The sequence below is a fragment of the Thermothelomyces heterothallicus genome (genome assembly GCF_042370625.1).
Source record: "Thermothelomyces heterothallicus CBS 202.75 unplaced genomic scaffold P884_scaffold_5, whole genome shotgun sequence".
In the NCBI taxonomy this organism is placed as follows: Eukaryota; Fungi; Ascomycota; class Sordariomycetes; order Sordariales; family Chaetomiaceae; genus Thermothelomyces; species Thermothelomyces heterothallicus.
Genome location: NW_027192566.1, coordinates 1,490,344 through 1,507,639, shown reverse-complemented (window position 1 = coordinate 1,507,639; position 17,296 = coordinate 1,490,344). Strand labels below are relative to the sequence as shown.

Below are 17,296 nucleotides of genomic sequence, written 5' to 3'. Positions count from 1 at the left end.
TAGTTAGTCTACGACTAATATATTAGAAAGGTAGCAAGAAGATATAGACTAGATATGCCTAACGTATATAAACTAACTCCTTTAAGCTATAAAGAACTAAAGAAGTTTAAAGGGAGTACTACTAGTATGTAGATCAAAGAATATCAGGAGCTCGTCAGATCAATCCTATACTATATAATTATACTATATCTAGATATTATATATACCTATTTAATACTATCCTAATACCTGACCAACCTAGGGCTAGACTACTTATTAGAGGCACAGCAAGTAGTGAGATATCTATTTAGGAGCTCTTACCTATCAATCTAATATAGAGGCAAGCGAGTGCTAGATAGTCTAATGCTTATGATCGCTAGGGACACTTCGTATATAGATGATCTAGACATATGATATTTATTATAGGGATATATCTTCTTCCTATTTGGCGGTCCTATTACGTGGAAGGCATCGCGCCAGGATACTATTATAACATCGAGTACTAAAGTAGAACTTCTAACGCTCTCCCTCACGGTAAGAGAGGCTATAGCGCTTAAAAGGCTATTTATAGATATTAATCTTAAGCTTGGAGAACCCTAGAACATCTACTATAACAATTAGTAAACGATTAGACTAGTAATAGCTAAGAACGAACGTATCAATACTTACCTACAGTATATAGACATCTATAATATATAGTTACACTAGGAAGTAGCGAAAGGAACGTTTAAAGTAATATATCTACTAACTAGTTAGATACTAGTAGATAGGCTTATAAAACGACTTAGCTAACAAGCTTTCGAGCGCTAGAGAGCACTCCTTAATCTTTAGGATATTAGTTATAGGCTTATATAACTAGGGGGTAGCAAATAAGTTAAATTCGAGAAAACAGACCAGGGCGTATATATAAGCACCTAAGACACCATCTAGTACTCTACCTAGTACTCCTAAATATATCTATATAACCTTCTACTATTGGCCGTCGCCGGGATCAATAGCTTTGCCCTTGCCTTTATCCTTACTAGGCGATAGTATAACGCCTGACGCGTCATTAGAAATGTTAATATAAGCCTTACGACCCTCCTTGATTTTGCTTAGCTAGTAGAAAATGTTATATATAGAGTGGGCGATCTTCGTAAAACGTACAAGTTTAGCCTTATCAAGCTTATACTCCTCTATATTATCCTTAACTTGCTCGGAGGAAACGCTAGCACGTTTAACGTCATTCTAGAGAACTATATATAACTTCTTAAGATCCTATATATAACTATTAGCACTTCTGTCTTACCTATACATTAGGGGTAAAGGGCAAGATCTAGGGACTTATAGAAGCCTTAGCACTATCTAGTAGAGCCTTTATCAAATCCTTTACCAATCTAATATAAGAAGTAGGACTATTCTAATCAATATAAGTATCGCAAGAGCTATCAGACGTATAGGCGATTAACGTATATATCCTTATACTTATAGTAACCATAGGTATAGTGGTAACAGTAGGAGCTAGCGCTAGAATGATCGTAACATTCGCCGAAAGAACGTCCTACTAGAGCCGACCATATATACATTCTATAGGGCACCTTACGAAGCTCGCTAGCTTTAATATTACTATATTTAATCAGCCTAAACGATCTTAACACGACTAGTAGTATATTAGAAACTATGATAGAGTCACTATCAAATCAATCAGAAGAAACCGAACTACGCGAATTCGCTTGAAAACGCTAGATTTGCCAGGATCGCTAAAACACCACGAAATTAGCGATAGAACAAAGGAGCACTTACAGTATAGAAGCTTTAGTACGCTTACGCTTTCAAGGCGTTACAGGAGCAGGAGTCGACCTGCTAGCTATCGTAGTATTTACGACGGGTATATCTGACAAGTTATCCGTTAATTCGAGCGTAGGAGGCGTTATCTTGTTATTATTACGATTGAAACTGGTAATACTATCGCTACTATAGTTACGATAGCTATATTTAAACTATAGCTTCAAAGGAATTGCTCTACTATACTTGACTCTTTTAGACTTCTAAATACGGAAGGCGGGCCCCCTGAAGGAGCTATCGAGGTAAGAGCGACAAAGGATATAACACTAGGAACAGTATCACTATAAAGCGTAGTTAAATGACTATTACGTTTAACTAGGGGGTATGTCAGAAGCTATAGAGCTTCTAAGAGTATTAGCTATATACGTGCTATAGCGTATGAGGTGTCGTTGCTAACGCATTAGCCAGTCCCTTTGTCTATAAATATCAGTCGTTTTGTCTCCTTTGTAGATAGTTTCAACAAGGCACTCTTTCCTTTGTATAGCTACCTACTGTACACTGCTTTCAACGCTCCTGGAAGCTTATCACTACGTTCGGCAGTAACTATACCCTAGTCAGGGACGCCTAGGCCAGGGCTAGAACACTTACGCGGCCCCCTTAGGAGCGTCCGTCTATAGTATTAGCATTTATTACGAACTTAGGAGCTACCAGGAAGAAGAAGGACTAAGGGACGGATAGATTTGATAATAGGGAGGACAAACGGGACACTTACTAGGATTATTACTATAGATAAATGACTAATGTATTTATTAAGTTACGACGGGTCGTTATATTTTCTTTTTAAACCCTGGTACCTATTATAGTATATAGCTATTAGTAGGTCAGATCTGATTAACCTACTAATAGGGATGATAAGCTAGGGGCTATAGATATATATTTAGATAGTATCCCTAAGTGCCTCTAGCACTTGGAAGAATCAACGTATCTTATCACCACTTCTGTAGACCGTACTAGTTGGTCTAGGAGTGCCACCTACGGCGCGAATACCGCTATAGTGTTGTATCTTGTAGCCTGTCCAAGCTATAGTCATTTGTAGCTATCGAGCTATAGTAGGGGTATTAATAGGACTTATAAAAGTTGCTTTATAGAATATAGAGTTTAGAAAATTATAATTAATTAACGAAAATAATATAAAGAAATAGACTTTAGATTTAGATTAAGATAATATTAGACTATATTTATAAAATAAAAAAGCTATAATTTATAAATAAAGTAGCCTAACCCTAAGCCTAATTGTAGTATAGGATTAAGATACCTAGTCTATAAGGTTAATTATATAAGTATTTATCTATTCTTTAAATAGAGTCTAGTTATTTTCCAGCTAGTTATATTCCTTAGTTAATATATTCTAATAATAGCTATATTAATGGCTTTAAGATTATTTATCTATATAATCGAGTATAAATAGAATATAGTTTTATAATATCTTAAACTATCTAAGGTCTCCTTAAAAAGTAAATTATAGGTCTTAGAATTATTCTTAGTATTTTCGATCGATTATAATATTAATAAATTAGATTAGATTAATGACCTTAATAGCCTTAAGATAATATCCTAAATTATTAGAGTCTAAGGATTTATCTAGTAATTATAGCCGTTTTAAAGCCTTTAAGTATTTAAGTATTCCTAACTTCTTAAGTAAGAATTTTTCTTAGTCTTATAGTTATTATAATCTTACTAGCTCCTTAATTTAACCTTCTAATTTATAAATAAGCTACTTATAGTTAGGATTTTATAGTAAAGATTCTAAAATCAAAGATATGGGAATATATAGAGGAGGTTTAAAGTAATTTTATAGTTAATACTAAGCTAAAAGAGTCTTACTTTAATTTAAAGATTCCCCTTCTACTACTAAGGGTATTAAATAACTAGGTAATAGTATTATCTCGATTAATGAAGGGTAAAAAGGATTAGAAAATGTTAGGGTAACCTACCGCTTAGGCTAGTTATCAAGAGAGGTAGTAATATTATAAGGCCTTCTAAGTAAGTTAGAACTAGCTATAAGGATAGGTAGAGGGTTAATTACTCTAGGCCAGTAGGTTACCCTTAGGTTGATATAGGAAATTAATCCTTAGGGAGGAAAACGTCCTCTCCGGATTAGTAATCTAATAGATATATTTTATACCCTAAATCTACTACTTATTCTTCTAGCTATATCCTAACCCTATCTACTACCTTATAAGGTTATATCTATTAGTATATAGTATCGGCCCTCTATACTTTATTACTAGTATAGTTAGGTATATTTATAATAGCTCTCCTTTAATTAGCTAGGAGCTATAGATATCTCTACTTAGTAGCTTAGTAATAAGCTTAAACTAATAACGCCCTATAGGTTAGGGCGGCTAGTATAGTGTTACGTATAGCTGAAAAATTTATAAGCGTCGGTTATAGTCAGGTCTGGCTACCACATTAGTAGTGCCCCTTGCGCGGCTGCTATAGCTTGTATGTGGTCGAAAGTGGTATTATTAGTTAGTGTTCTTGAAGAGCTTTCGAACGGTGGTAGTTTTGTATGTTTTGGATAGGTATTTGTAAGGATGTAAGAGAAGCCTTTTTATTATTCTAGAGGATTTAATTAGCACCACCCGTTTCACAATGGCGCCCCTATACTCTGATGGTAGGTTTGTCCTCTACCCCTGCTTCCCTCTTTGCCTTACTAATTATAATCTTAGTATAATGACAGCAGAACTTTTGACTACAAATTGTACGTCTAGTAAGAAGCATATAACATGGTCTGCTATAATCACCATTCAGACTATTGACTATCTTTAGGATTAACCCACTTATAAGCTCCTTTAATTTGCATTGAAGTATTTCGTCCTATATATTGCAGATTCTAGTGAGCGGCTGACCACCCGGACCACTTTTCCCCTTCTCTCCGTGGTCTTCTAGTAGCTTAGTGATATCAACTACGTCATACCACACGTCACCAGTCTAGTATACACTTCCTAGCACCTGAACAGTGCTCTGGTAACGAAACAGATTCTCACGTTCACATGCCCTTTCCTCACCTTTATCAGTCACTTGGCATACCGGTTCTCCTACTGTCTTTTTCTCTATCCTTCCACACGACTCGAGCTACCCGCCGTCATCAGCAAGTAGGCTCTATCGATAATTCTAATATATCGCCAAATAACCGTGAAGCCTCCGAGTCCCTTGCACATCGCTCACTAGGTCGCTACAATGCCTAGAAAACAGATTCCGATCGCGAATCCCCCTCCTCTCCCGTCTCACCTCCCAGACAGCGTGCTGGAGCTGGCGGTGCAGCCCGAGAAGAAGCCGCTGCAAGATGACGTCCGACAGTCATTGAGAAGCTTCCAGCGGGCGGCAGAGTACATCACAGCAGGTAGTTTCCTCTCAATTCCATTTCTTAGTTTAAACCTGTAACTCACATTGACATCTCAGCGATGATATTCCTCCGGGACAATGTCCTTCTTGACTCCGAACTGAAGCTGGAAAATATCAAGCCTCGACTCTTAGGTAGGCCTGCCTCTTGCTTCTCATTCCTTCAGCAATGTCTAACATAGGATGACAGGCCACTGGGGAACATGTCCGGGTCTCATCTTAGTGTGGTCCCACCTCAACCTGCTCATCCGCAACCACGACCTCGACATGATCTATGTTATTGGTCCAGGGCACGGTGCGCCTGGCGCGTTGGCTGCGTTGTGGCTCGAGGGCTCTCTGGAGAAGTTCTACCCTGGCCAGTACGACAGGAATGCGGAAGGGTTGCGAAACTTGATCACTAGATTCTCCGTTCCCGGGGGCTTTCCGAGGTGTGTTTTCTCGCGACCATTGAATTGTCGCCTCAGGAACTGCGGCTGACGCAGCATCCAAGCCACATCAACGCCGAGACTCCCGGATCCATCCACGAGGGCGGCGAGCTGGGGTATGCGCTGGCCGTATCCTTCGGTGCAGTCATGGATAATCCGGACCTCATCGTCACTTGCATCGTTGGCGATGGGGAGGCCGAGACGGGGCCGACTGCTACGTAAGTCGAACAATCTCAACAGCTTCCTTGTGGCGCACACCGTATACTTACGTACCCAACCAGGGCCTGGCATGCCATCAAGTACCTTGACCCTGCCGAATCGGGGGCCGTCATTCCCATTCTCCATGCCAACGGGTTCAAGATCAGCGAACGGACCATATTCGGCTGTATGGACGACAAAGAGATCGTTTGCTTGTTCAGCGGCTACGGCTATCAAGTCCGCATAGTGGAAGATCTGGAAGACATCGACGACGAGCTACAGAACGCCCTTGAGTGGGCCGTAGCTGAGATCAAGAAGATTCAGCAGGCGGCGCGGTCGGGGAAGCCGATAGAGAAGCCACGATGGCCGATGATAGTGTTGAGAACGCCGAAGGTAAGGACGATGGCTCTGAAGTTTCGCGAACGCCGGCAAAGACTGACACTCTGTAGGGTTGGACTGGGCCCAAGGAGGTTGAGGGCAACCTCATCGAAGGATCCTTTCATGCTCATCAGGTTCCTTTGCCCAAGGCCAACAGCGACCCAACACAGCTCAAAGCGCTCGACAACTGGCTGTCGAGCTATGAAATCAGTGAGCTCCTCAAGGACGGGAAGCCGACCGAGACCGTTCTCGCTCTTTTGCCTCGCAAGGACGAGAAGAAACTCGGTCAGCTCAAGGCGGCATACGACCCTTTCATTGGCCTTAAGGCCGTCGACTGGCAACCGTTTGGCGTCGAGAAGGGCAGCGAGGAGAGTTGTATGAAGGTCACCGGCAAGTTCCTTGACAAGGTCTTCCAGGAGAACCCCAAGACGATCAGACTCTTCTCGCCTGATGAGCTGGAGAGCAACAAGCTCGACGCGGTGCTGGACCATTCGCAACGTAACTTCCAGTGGGACCAGTACTCGCGAGCCAACGGTGGGCGCGTGATTGAGGTGCTCTCAGAGCACATCTGCCAGGGCTTCATGCAAGGGTACACATTGACGGGCCGGACCGCCATCTTCCCGAGCTACGAGTCATTCCTGGGCATCGTGCACACCATGATGGTTCAGTACTCCAAGTTCGTCAAGATCGCATGTGAGGTCAAGTGGCGCGGCGACCTGCCGTCGATCAACTATATCGAGACGAGCACGTGGACTCGGCAAGAGCACAATGGGTTCTCGCACCAGAACCCGTCGTTTATCGGTGCAGTCTTGAACGTCAAGCCCAGGGCAGCTAGGGTAAGCTTACATATCTCTTCACCCTCCCGGCCTCCCCTCTGCAGCCCGCCACCGTGTCTTACACTCTTGCTCACACTGCCGACTCCTGGTGCAGGTCTACCTCCCTCCGGACGCGAACTGCTTCCTCAGCACCGTCCACCACTGCCTCCAGTCACGCAATAAGACAAACCTCATCATCGGTTCCAAGCAGCCCACGGCAGTGTACCTGTCACCCGAGGAAGCGGCCGAGCATTGCCGCCGTGGCGCCTCCGTTTGGGCTTTCGCCTCGTCCCCTCCCGACCCATCCCGGCAGGCGCAGGAAGATGAGCCGGACGTTGTGCTGGCCGGCATCGGCGTCGAGGTGACCTTTGAGACGGTCAAGGCGGCCGAGCTACTGCGGGCCCTGTGCCCGCAGCTGCGCGTCCGCGTCGTCAACGTGACGGACCTGATGATCCTGGCGCCCGAGGCTCAGCACCCGCACGCGCTGAGCCGCGATGCCTTTGTCGACCTCTTCACGGCCGACCGCCCCGTGCTGTTCAACTACCACGGCTACGCCACTGAGCTACAGGGCCTGCTGTTCGGTCACCCCGGCACCGCACGCATGAGCATCGCCGGGTACCGCGAGGAGGGCAGCACGACAACGCCGTTTGACATGATGCTCGTCAATAGGGTGAGCCGGTTCGACCTGGCAAGGAAGGCGCTGCAGGTCACGGCAGAGAGGAACGTGGAGGTGAGGGAAAAGGCTGAAGCGCTCATTAAGGATATGGATGCGCGGGTGGATGAGGTCAGGCGGTTCATTGTCCAACATGGGAAGGGTAAGTCTCGCCACCACCAGGGTGTCTTTGGACTTGGTCGGGAGGGAGGGCAAGCTGACACGTCATGCAGATCCCGACGACATCTACAAGCCACCCGACTTTGATCACAACTAAGCCGCGGCAAGGAGAGGGCCCGGCCCGAAACCGGGGTGGCGCTGGGTGATGGGTGCCGTGTGACTTGTCCTGTGAGTCGCCCGCGTCTTGATGATGGGGCGGTCGGGGATTCTCGGAGATGGCCAGGAGTAGCTGAACTTAACCGTATCCCTGCGATGCCAAAATTATTCATCCATACATGCTTCCTGCATTTGTGGTAATAGCCTTGCCTTCTCCTCGGGAGATGACTGGCTCATCGGCTAGGTGTTGTGCGCATGCTGAACCCTGTTGATGGTTCGGCTGCTAGACATTTGTGGTTGAACTGTTCAACCGTCCATCGATGTCCTGGGCGAGGCGCTTTTTGTCATGCGACTTGCTGCAGAACAGATTCGATCTACTCACCTCCACCTGGCTGAATCACTTCTGGCATGTGGATTAATTAATCCGCAGCGAAAGACCAGTCGAGGCAGCCCAAACCGCATCATCATTTCCCAGTACTAACGTGAACTCCCGACAACCCTCATGGCCGGTCATTTAAGGAATTACTAACTGGCGTACATATCATATGGTAGGCGCGGGTTTACTCTAAACCTTTACTCTACTTTCTTGTTTAGTTGCCCCCTTCTGTGGAGAACAAAAACCCGCCCTCGCCCCCAAAACTTGATTTTAATCATGCGCAGCTGCGCGGAGGTGATGCTGACGTTTACTGGCATCGGACCCTGTGCGAAAAACGCATGGCTGGAGACGGACAGTGTGCGATCCCAGTTTGTTTCCGAGGCTCTCGGGTTTCTCCTCTCCCTATCGTTTTAGTAGCATTTTGATGGGCTTCCATTCCTTTACACTACAGGTCCAAAGAGTGGTTAGTGTCATACTCTTCGCCATCATCATGATGAGACTTGGACATTATTAGTCGTTGATACCTCTATCCGCTGCATCAGCTGATAGCCCGTCAAACGCACCATCCGAGTACGTCTGGAGACTTGCTCCCGAAAACTCCTGTTGCAGCCTTTTCCTATCGTCGTCCAGCATCCACACTGCTTGTTTAACGTTGTGTTGCACCAGCATCGTCACCGCCGAAGGTTTACCGCCAGGACTAGTTAGCTCCGGAGTTTTCTTCACTGCCGGGCCTGCCCCACTAAAACCAACCTTTGCATAGCTATACACAGTACTGCGTATATACGTACATTACCGAACCGGAACATTTTCCGGCCCTCACTCTCCCATGTACGGTTTCACCCGTCAATGGCACGCTGCAGTGCCAAACACGAATTACATACATGCACATCGTAGTGGACTGTTATGCATACCCCGCGCATACACCAGAGGGTACGAATTGGTAATGCGGAGGGACCTGACAGTACAGCACGAGGAAGAGGGGAAAGGGGCTGCGGGAGCGTCGGCCATCGGCGGACGCGGGGCGGGCCCGCGGGATGATCGCCCGTCCGCGGCCGTCGCAGGATCGGATCCCGTATGCCGCATGCTCGTCACTGGTTTTGATATGCGCTGATATGCGCCAACGCGGCCATCTCCGGGTGATAGCGCTCGCCTACACTTCCCCTTGTGTAACACTACAGAACATTCCGTAAACCGCGCAACTGAAGGTTACATGTAGTATATAGTTATAGATCTACGGCCCTCGTTCGCTGCATAATTATGGCCATTGAACACAAATACAAGGCCTGCAAGTGCCTGGTATCGGGTGCTGCCGCCCGCTGCTGTTGCGACCCTGCCATCGATGCTGCCGATGGGGATCTCTCACCTCGCGAAGTAGTGTAGGCTCGGCGGTGCCTTGGCCCTTGCCTGAAAGTCTGGCCGCCCCCCCGCCCCCCCACCATTTTTTCCCCTTCGTAAATGGACAATTCTGATGGACAAGTGCAGCTTGTCGCCTGCGGCTCACTCGGGTTGATGAACTTGTTCGAAGAGTCATCCACCACCCCGTTCCCTCTTTGACCCGCCAACATCCCCAATCCGGGAGATCATGCGCAAATGTCATAGCCATTGTCTCAACATACTTGTATACTCGTACCCTACGTGCGACCTCCGGACTCTTGAAGATTCCTAGACAAGTTTAAAAAGCCCCGTCTGCTGTCAAAAGCCTAGGACGAGCGAAGATCTACCGGTGTCGTCGGTTTGTTAAACGTTCTGCAAGCCAGACTAAAAAACGGCCAAGGCTCCCCTCATCCTTGTCATAGGGTCGGTCCTGTCGGCAGCAAACATAAGATCGTTAAAGAGGGTGCCGTTTGTAGGAATTGTTCCGTCTACGCCGCAGCTTGGAGTATAAAAACGCTCCCGGAAGGGGACGCCGAAGGGTTGCAACGCCATTGCGTTGGATTAGTGTGGTGTCCTGTACAGTACATGTATACATTTAAAGCCGGGCTTCGGTATTGAGATGGTTAGAACCTCCATACACACTAGTATGTGCCATTTTCGTACAACATGATAAAGGTGATCATATGGTAAGTCTCCTGTGCGCAGGCGCGTATCATGATCCACCCCCTCTTCTCTCAAACCTCGAACTCTTGCAAACGAAGTACTTCTACTCTGTACGACGCAAAACAAGGACTCAGGCTCACGCGAGCATAAAAAAAAGCAAAAGCCGGCCCCTAAGAACACCCCCATGGTAGCGCGTCGCGCAAACTTGGAATTGCTAACCAGGCTCTGGGGCTAGCAAGTCGCCGGAACCATCAGCCGGCTCAACTGCCCCATCTGCACTGTGGCCGGTCGTGCAACCCTGGCAGGGAGGCGTCCGGGGAGGCAGCCGCGGCGGCCCCGGACTGGTCGGATCGCCCGGTCCAGTGGAGCGTGCAAGGGCAGTGGGCCCCGCGGAATCACAACCCCAAAACCGCTGAATCCGTGTCTCCCTCAAGGCGAACATCATCCTTGGCAAGACACACGAAACGGTGTTGGGCCCCAGCTCAACCGGTGCAATACCGGGGACCAGCGCCGTCCCGCCCTAACTGCAAGGACCACCGATTGAATTACCTGACACCTTTCTCACCCCCCTCCCCACTCTAACTTATTTTTTTCCTTGTTCGCTGCATTGAAGCCCGGAGAAGATGCGGGCTGGTGGCACATCGCAAGAACTAGATTTCCGCTAGCTTGCACTAGTGTAGGGGAACCAACTGGGACCACCCGTGTACCCACCACTGGCTCCCCGTCCCACCATATGCAGGGCTTCAAGCACGGAGCGGATTTGCCCTGCAGTGCATAAACCTATCCTGGTAGGAGACAGGGGAGGGGGTTACCCGGGGTTTGTCACACGACTAGTTATTAACTACACTACCAAGTACAAAGTACACTAGTGTAGGACAGCACTGGATGACAGGGGAAGAGCCGTGCAGCCATATTTGCGGAGAACCACCCCAGGGGCGCCCACTGAAGTGAAAACACATGGTGTGAACACCCACCACCCGAAGCCCATGCGTGTCATCAACCGCGGGATTCAGATTCCTGGGTGTGGATGGGGACAGGAACGAGGGGAGGGTGCACCAAGAGTACAGTATTTCATGCATACTCACACTAGTAACTGTAATCCGTATTGTACTACGGAGTATTCCGTGCAAGACATTGCACTACACCTCCTCCAGGATTCTGAATCCTAGCGCGGTACTTGCCGCCAGTGGCTTTTTTGGCGCAGGACCCACGTACCACGCTAGGATTCAGAATCCCGGAGGAGGTGTAGTGTCCGGGAAGTCGAAAACATGCGCGGGGGGCAATTCCGAATTTGCTGACCTTACCTCCCCGTTTAAGACGGCAGCTCGGCCAATCCAGCGGCTTCCAGGCTCACCCTTCGTTTGCACTCAGCACACCGCGCTCGAGGAAACAGGCCCCCCGTCGACGTTTAACACCACTACTATGAACAGCGGCCCCAGGCACCAGTTCGTCGAAAAGCACATCGACCGCTCCTGGAGGGAACCGAGGCTCGACAGCTGACACTGGCCCGCCCGCATATCCCTCTGTCCCCCGACCCAGCTACTTCGTACATTTGCGCAGCCACAGCCTGGCACGGCTGCCGGGGGGAGGGGCTCCTCGACACCACCCTCCCTCTCGGGCTACTCCCGGTGTCGAGTGAGCAGACACGACTCCGTTTGGCCTCAGCACGAGGGCCTAGAAATAGGCCAACAGCCGGTCTCTGCCGGCTATTAAGGCAGTGCAGAGACTCCCTGAGAGGAGGCATTACGTGCTTACCCTTCCTGGTTGCTTCTTCATTCGGGACTGTCTCCCATTTCTGCCAACGCGATCCAGAGAATTTAACGCCAAATTCAAGCCCGGCATCCAACGACTGCGAATCCGGCGACTGACCGCCGTCAACCACGGCCATGAGCAGCGAATCCACCATCGACAGGGCGCACGAGGAAGTTGAAGTCAGTCACTTCCCCGAGGTCATCTTCCCCGCCGGCAATTCCGACTTCCGTGCGGTGCGGAACCGGTGTGCACAAGCATGTCGCGTCTTCAATAGTACTCCAGACGATGCGGACCCGGAGGAGCGGAGCCAGAGGTGGCTTGAGTACGTCGACCCACCCAGGCGCCGGAGAGACATCCCCCTTTCCTTTCCCCCGTCCGGAAGGCTATCCACCTTCGGGTGTGGGGGGTCTAAATCAAGGCGAACTAACATTTCTGCAGCATTGTACGGCCGGACCGCGACCGGGCTGAAGACGGCATCTTGGCCGTCACCCACGACCAAACCTTCGCCGACCCAACACTCAAGGCCAAGACGCCGTTTGTCAAACCGCCCGTCTTTATCGACTATGGCATCCGCCTGCACATCGGGGGTTCTACCTTCATCAACAGGAACTGCATGATCATGGACACTCCCGTGGCCGACGTGGTCATTGGCGAAGGCTGCAACATTGGCCCTAACTGCTGCATCGTCGGGGTTACTCGTGAGTCTAATCCAAACTTTTTCCTCCGTCCTCTCCCCCTTCTCTCCCGATCCAGCCAAGACCCCCGGGCTCGAAACCGCGCTCCTTTCTCTCGGGTGCCGTTCCCGTGCCGTCAGCCGAATATCCCCGATCTGCATGGCGGCCCCCTGCCTGGTAGCTTGCGCGCTTGTGCCGGTTGTGTCAGCCTGCAGGCCCCGCGAGAATGGAGACGGCTAAATGGACGAAAAAAAAAAAAAAACCCACAGATCCCGTGCGACTCGACGAGCGTCTCCAGAAGCACAGCATTGGTCAGCCCGTTACGATTGGCGATAACGTCTGGATCGGAGCCAATGTCACCATCTTGTAGGTTTCTCTGCTTCTGGCAATCGACGTCGGCATTTCGCTCTCACCACACCAAAACCCAAGTCCCTTCTCGTTGCATACTCTCATTCTTCTGTCTTCTTCCTCATTTTCTATATCTTATTTTTTCTTCCGTCTTTCCTCTTTCTCTCTCTCTCTCTCTCTCTTCTTTTTTGGGGGTGGTAGGGGGGGGTTATTCTTACCCAGCGCTCCTCATTGTCCATGAATGGATGTTCTCATCACCTAATGATCCATCCCTCCGCAGTTGAACTAAATCCTCCCCTTACCCCTATCTCAGAAAAGGTCTTTGAAGCTAACTACTGGACCCCTCCTCCCCACGGTTCAGAGGCGGCGTGACGATAGGCTCCGGCGCAGTGATCGGCGCCTGCTCCCTCGTGAAGCACGACGTTCCGCCCCTAAGCGTCGCCTTCGGCATCCCCGCACGCGTCGTAGGCTCGGTTCACGACATCCCGCCGACTCCGCCTGATGCCGCTGTTGTCACGCATACGCTGACCGAGGCCATGGCGCTGAGCAACCGCCTCCCGCTCCCGCTGCCACTGGCGGGTACGGGAAAGAGGCGGCGGTGTTGCGCTTCCGCCCGCTCTTCTTCGACTGCTGCTGATGCTGCTGCTTCTGATTCTCACTCAACTCGGACTCCCGTCTCCGGTTCGCCAACAGTGGCAACGAGTCGTGGGAAAGAAGAAGCGGTAGATGAAGAAGACGAAGGGGAAGGGGACGGAGAAGAAGCGGAGGAAGAGGAGGGGTTGCTGGATTTCGACCTGCTGGAGCTGCTAGGGATGGAGAGTGGGGATGAACCGGATGACGACGACGAAGATCCGGACGAGCGCGGCCTTTTATTCCGCCAGGCGGCGACAACTCCGAGGCGGCGCTTTTCAGTTGTGTCCGGGTCGACGGCGCACCATAGTCGCCTCCTGCGTGCTGGACCAAGGGAACGGTTCAACATCGACCGAGATATGGATAGGATGGTCAGGGCCTTGTTGCTGCGGCGGCGAAGACAGCAACATCGGCGACGGAAGAAGGCATGGGCGACGAAGGCAATTGCGGCTATGGCGGTTGTGACCGTCTCGATTGTTCTGTGTTTCTTGTTGGGATTATACCTGGGGGCGAGTAAAGTCTCGCAAAGGGCCACCGGCTCAGGATACTTGTAAGGCTGCGGCTGCGTACATCTTGTAGATTGGGAAATGGCGTCTATGAAGGGCATCCTTTCTGCTTTCTCGGGTCGGATACCGGGCTCAGGGGATAGAAGATGGGACCGGCATGGAATTTTCTCCAAGGTCCGAAGGAGTCGGCTTGTTTGGTTTTAATGGACGCCCGAAGATCGGGTTCTTGTTTTTTTGCGATTTCACGAACCCGGGCCTATCCGATCATCGAGCAAGCGGGTCGCATTGGCACATTTGCGCATCGCCACACCGCAGAACCGATACGCATGGACTAATTAACGAGTACGTTGCTGTTGCTGTTGTGCGGATTTGGTGACACATCGGCAGCCCGTCGCAGCCCGTAGGTGCTAAAAGAGCCCGGTTCATGATAAAGACTATTATTGTACCTGAAAAACCTAATCAGGCGTTGCATTGGTTTTACTTCGCAGCCCTCTAGTGTCACCCATACTAATTAGTCGATCTAATTCCGTTCTTGATTGGTTTTTTACTCGGTTTCAGCACCACTCTTTCTTTAGCAACCTCGGGTAATTATGCTTCAATCGCAACTATTTTTGGCTTCTACGTGTTGCTATTATTATATAAGAAAATCCAAGTACCAACCTAAGGCAGTGCGTGCCCTGGCAAATTCGAGGAAATTAATTAAGCACTTGTGGTGCTTCTATACTTCGTCTGAATAAAACCTATCATACATAAAGTATAGGTACTTGAAGTTCACTATAACTACCTATGTTATCCTTCTCAACTTATCTGGGAATGTTTCTTGCCTCATTGGCCAAGCCCCATTTGTTCGCGGTGCATGAGCTCAAACATGAGTACCTGCCGCGTGGGCGCAATTTGTTCCCAACTGCTTACGATGACCGCATGCTACATCACGTGGTAGCTCCCCCACGCTTATCTGCGTGCTCTTCTTTGGTGGTGACAAAAAGGGCAAAGAGTCTAGAACAGTGGTGATAACTTGGTAATAGATGCTTCACCACGGTAGGGGCTGATCTGCGGTACAAGGAACCAACTCAGTCCGAGTTTGCGAGTCCCGTCATCTATTAAACAACAAACACAATGAACTCGCGCCGCATAGCGTGTAAGTTGGCTTTTAGAAGTACCTTTATTTGCCTGGTTCAGGAGGTTTCAGCCCTCGGCATTACTGACCTGGGAGAAGCTCTGCCGAGATCGCAAGGTTCGCTGCCCGGGCGAACAACCAGCATACGCGAAATGCCTCCAAGCGGGCGAGGAATGCGTCTATTTGCCAGCACAGCGGCCGACCAAGGCCAATCTGAACGAGACAATCGAGGCCTTGCAAAAACGCTTGAGTGAGCCCCCTTCAGACCTTCAAAATATGATTCCCTTGGTTCGTGTACTCGTTGACAAGCTCCCGCGCGTCTAAAGACGAGACGGAGAACATGATCCTCAAGATGCGCGCGTACTCCAGCTACGCGGACGCAACCCCGACGAGGTGGTCGTACAACTTCGACTGGCCGGCCATGTCCGACTTCTCGACTCTGGCACCGCCTAACCTCTCCGCCGAACCCCCAGCCACGCCGCTAGGAGTCGCGAATGGCTTTTTCGCATGTCAGATCGGCCAACAGAGCCTGATGCACCAGCAATCCAATCGGCCCTCGTCCGGCCCGCAGCCGTTGCAGCTGCCAGTTGGTCAGATGGAAGTAGCGGAGAGGAACGGCTCGACCGATTCGCGAGCCGGGGAGCCGATGGATTTTGACAGGGCACCGGCCGACCTCTCATTTCAACTCGGATTTCCCTCCACCGGCAACGACAAGGGCCATGAACAAGGACAGGCGGCCTGCCAAGAGGCGGGCCATGGGTCATTGTCCAGCCCCCGCGGTACTTCCACGTTCACCCCGCCCTCCTCGCGCGACGCTGATGCGAGGAGCGGCACGGGAAGCACAGATGATGTAACCGGCTCGGCTGTCGTCGACGCGCTTGGTGCTTATTGCTCGGCTGTGATACGCCGGGAGTGCGAGGTTGTGGGCATCGCCAACATCGTCGCCGACTACATAGCCTGGATGCGCAAGCTCCCAGCTACGGGTGCGCCTCCCGTCACCAACACAATGTACCAACAGATGATGGCCAACATCGAAACCCGCGTGCGCGAGCTGGTGGAAGTCGCCCAGAAAAGACACGACGAGCCCCTCCGGAACCTGCTGTTGGCCCTCGAAAACGCTTCCAGCACTGCTGTGGCGGGCCGCGTGGCGAATCTCGAGGCAGACCTTCAGAAACAGAGACGTGATCATACCAACTTTTTCGAGAAACAGTACGACACCTGCAAGTTTCTCTCAGAGCAGGCGCAAAAACTACCCTAATCATCCGAAACTGACCTGGACGGGACTGACATACGCCGGCCTGCCGGAATATCATCCGGGACGTGAGCTCTGGAGTTTCGTTTTGTGTCAATGGAAGGCAAATTTGGGGTTTTCGGGAATGGATAGGGCTTCACCTAGGCCTACATCTCAGGAACCAGGTCCGGGGTGTAATATTTACAAACCAAACGTTCTATAACATTGCCCAGGGCGTATGTGCAGCAACGGTCAGCGACCCCGCAGTATCTTGATGCTAGAGTACATTGTCTCGTTGCACATAGTTTAGGCAATTACCTAGATTTGCTCTATAGAGGAGTCTACGATGTCACGCATAGGAGTGAAAATCCCCATCTCTGGAACAGTTTGAGCAATGTACTCTATTCTGAATTTATTTAAACATTTAATCAGCGTTTCTAAGGTATATTTTCTTCCCGGAAAAGACAATCATATATTGCCAAGTCGGCATGATGAATATCATGATTAGGCAATGACAGCTCCAAGATGATCCGCAATGCTATCGACGCCGTGCAATTTCCCTAATAGATTTCTCACCACACAATACTTCTCCCTAATGCATGTACCTACGAGGGTACATGTCATTGTTGAACAAATGTCCTTGAACAGCTCACCAGAACCTTCCGGTATCATCCAATTGTCTATATAACTTTCCCCTGACTTTGGTTTTTTCAGTTCAGAATATGAAAAGGTC

General features: G+C 49.7%; 6 protein-coding genes across 6 annotated transcripts; 5 read left to right on the top strand and 1 right to left on the bottom strand.

Moving 5' to 3' along the window:
* Positions 1 to 4,961: 4,961 nt before the first annotated feature.
* On the top strand, positions 4,962 to 7,893 carry P884DRAFT_321002 (XFP N-terminal domain-containing protein; the record flags this gene model as incomplete). The annotated part of the gene is made up of 8 exons (XM_069445392.1): positions 4,962 to 5,149; positions 5,209 to 5,283; positions 5,339 to 5,576; positions 5,639 to 5,791; positions 5,855 to 6,164; positions 6,221 to 6,950; positions 6,991 to 7,779; positions 7,850 to 7,893. Exons 1-8 carry the CDS (start codon positions 4,987 to 4,989, stop codon positions 7,891 to 7,893), a joined length of 2,502 nt encoding a protein of 833 aa, XP_069299882.1. The 5' UTR covers positions 4,962 to 4,986.
* Positions 7,894 to 11,519: 3,626 nt separating this feature from the next.
* P884DRAFT_256977 (uncharacterized protein) lies at positions 11,520 to 12,379 on the bottom strand. The gene has a single exon (XM_069441099.1). It carries the CDS (start codon positions 12,209 to 12,211, stop codon positions 11,726 to 11,728), a length of 486 nt encoding a protein of 161 aa, XP_069299881.1. The 5' UTR covers positions 12,212 to 12,379; the 3' UTR covers positions 11,520 to 11,725.
* Positions 11,999 to 13,358, top strand: P884DRAFT_109021 (trimeric LpxA-like protein). The gene is made up of 3 exons (XM_069437065.1): positions 11,999 to 12,379; positions 12,496 to 12,755; positions 13,001 to 13,358. The coding sequence occupies exons 1-3, from the start codon at positions 12,192 to 12,194 to the stop codon at positions 13,099 to 13,101; spliced, it is 549 nt and encodes a 182-aa protein (XP_069299880.1). The 5' UTR covers positions 11,999 to 12,191; the 3' UTR covers positions 13,102 to 13,358.
* Positions 13,359 to 14,371, top strand: P884DRAFT_109022 (uncharacterized protein). Its single transcript, XM_069437066.1, has one exon. It carries the CDS (start codon positions 13,616 to 13,618, stop codon positions 14,261 to 14,263), a length of 648 nt encoding a protein of 215 aa, XP_069299879.1. The 5' UTR covers positions 13,359 to 13,615; the 3' UTR covers positions 14,264 to 14,371.
* Positions 14,372 to 14,954: 583 nt separating this feature from the next.
* Positions 14,955 to 15,450, top strand: P884DRAFT_108996 (uncharacterized protein). The gene is made up of 2 exons (XM_069437064.1): positions 14,955 to 15,353; positions 15,432 to 15,450. The coding sequence occupies exon 1, from the start codon at positions 15,002 to 15,004 to the stop codon at positions 15,224 to 15,226; it is 225 nt and encodes a 74-aa protein (XP_069299878.1). The 5' UTR covers positions 14,955 to 15,001; the 3' UTR covers positions 15,227 to 15,353; positions 15,432 to 15,450.
* P884DRAFT_283541 (uncharacterized protein) lies at positions 14,955 to 16,943 on the top strand. Its single transcript, XM_069443669.1, has 4 exons — positions 14,955 to 15,353; positions 15,442 to 15,582; positions 15,659 to 15,841; positions 15,938 to 16,943. The coding sequence occupies exons 1-4, from the start codon at positions 15,332 to 15,334 to the stop codon at positions 16,588 to 16,590; spliced, it is 999 nt and encodes a 332-aa protein (XP_069299877.1). The 5' UTR covers positions 14,955 to 15,331; the 3' UTR covers positions 16,591 to 16,943.
* Positions 16,944 to 17,296: the final 353 nt, after the last annotated feature.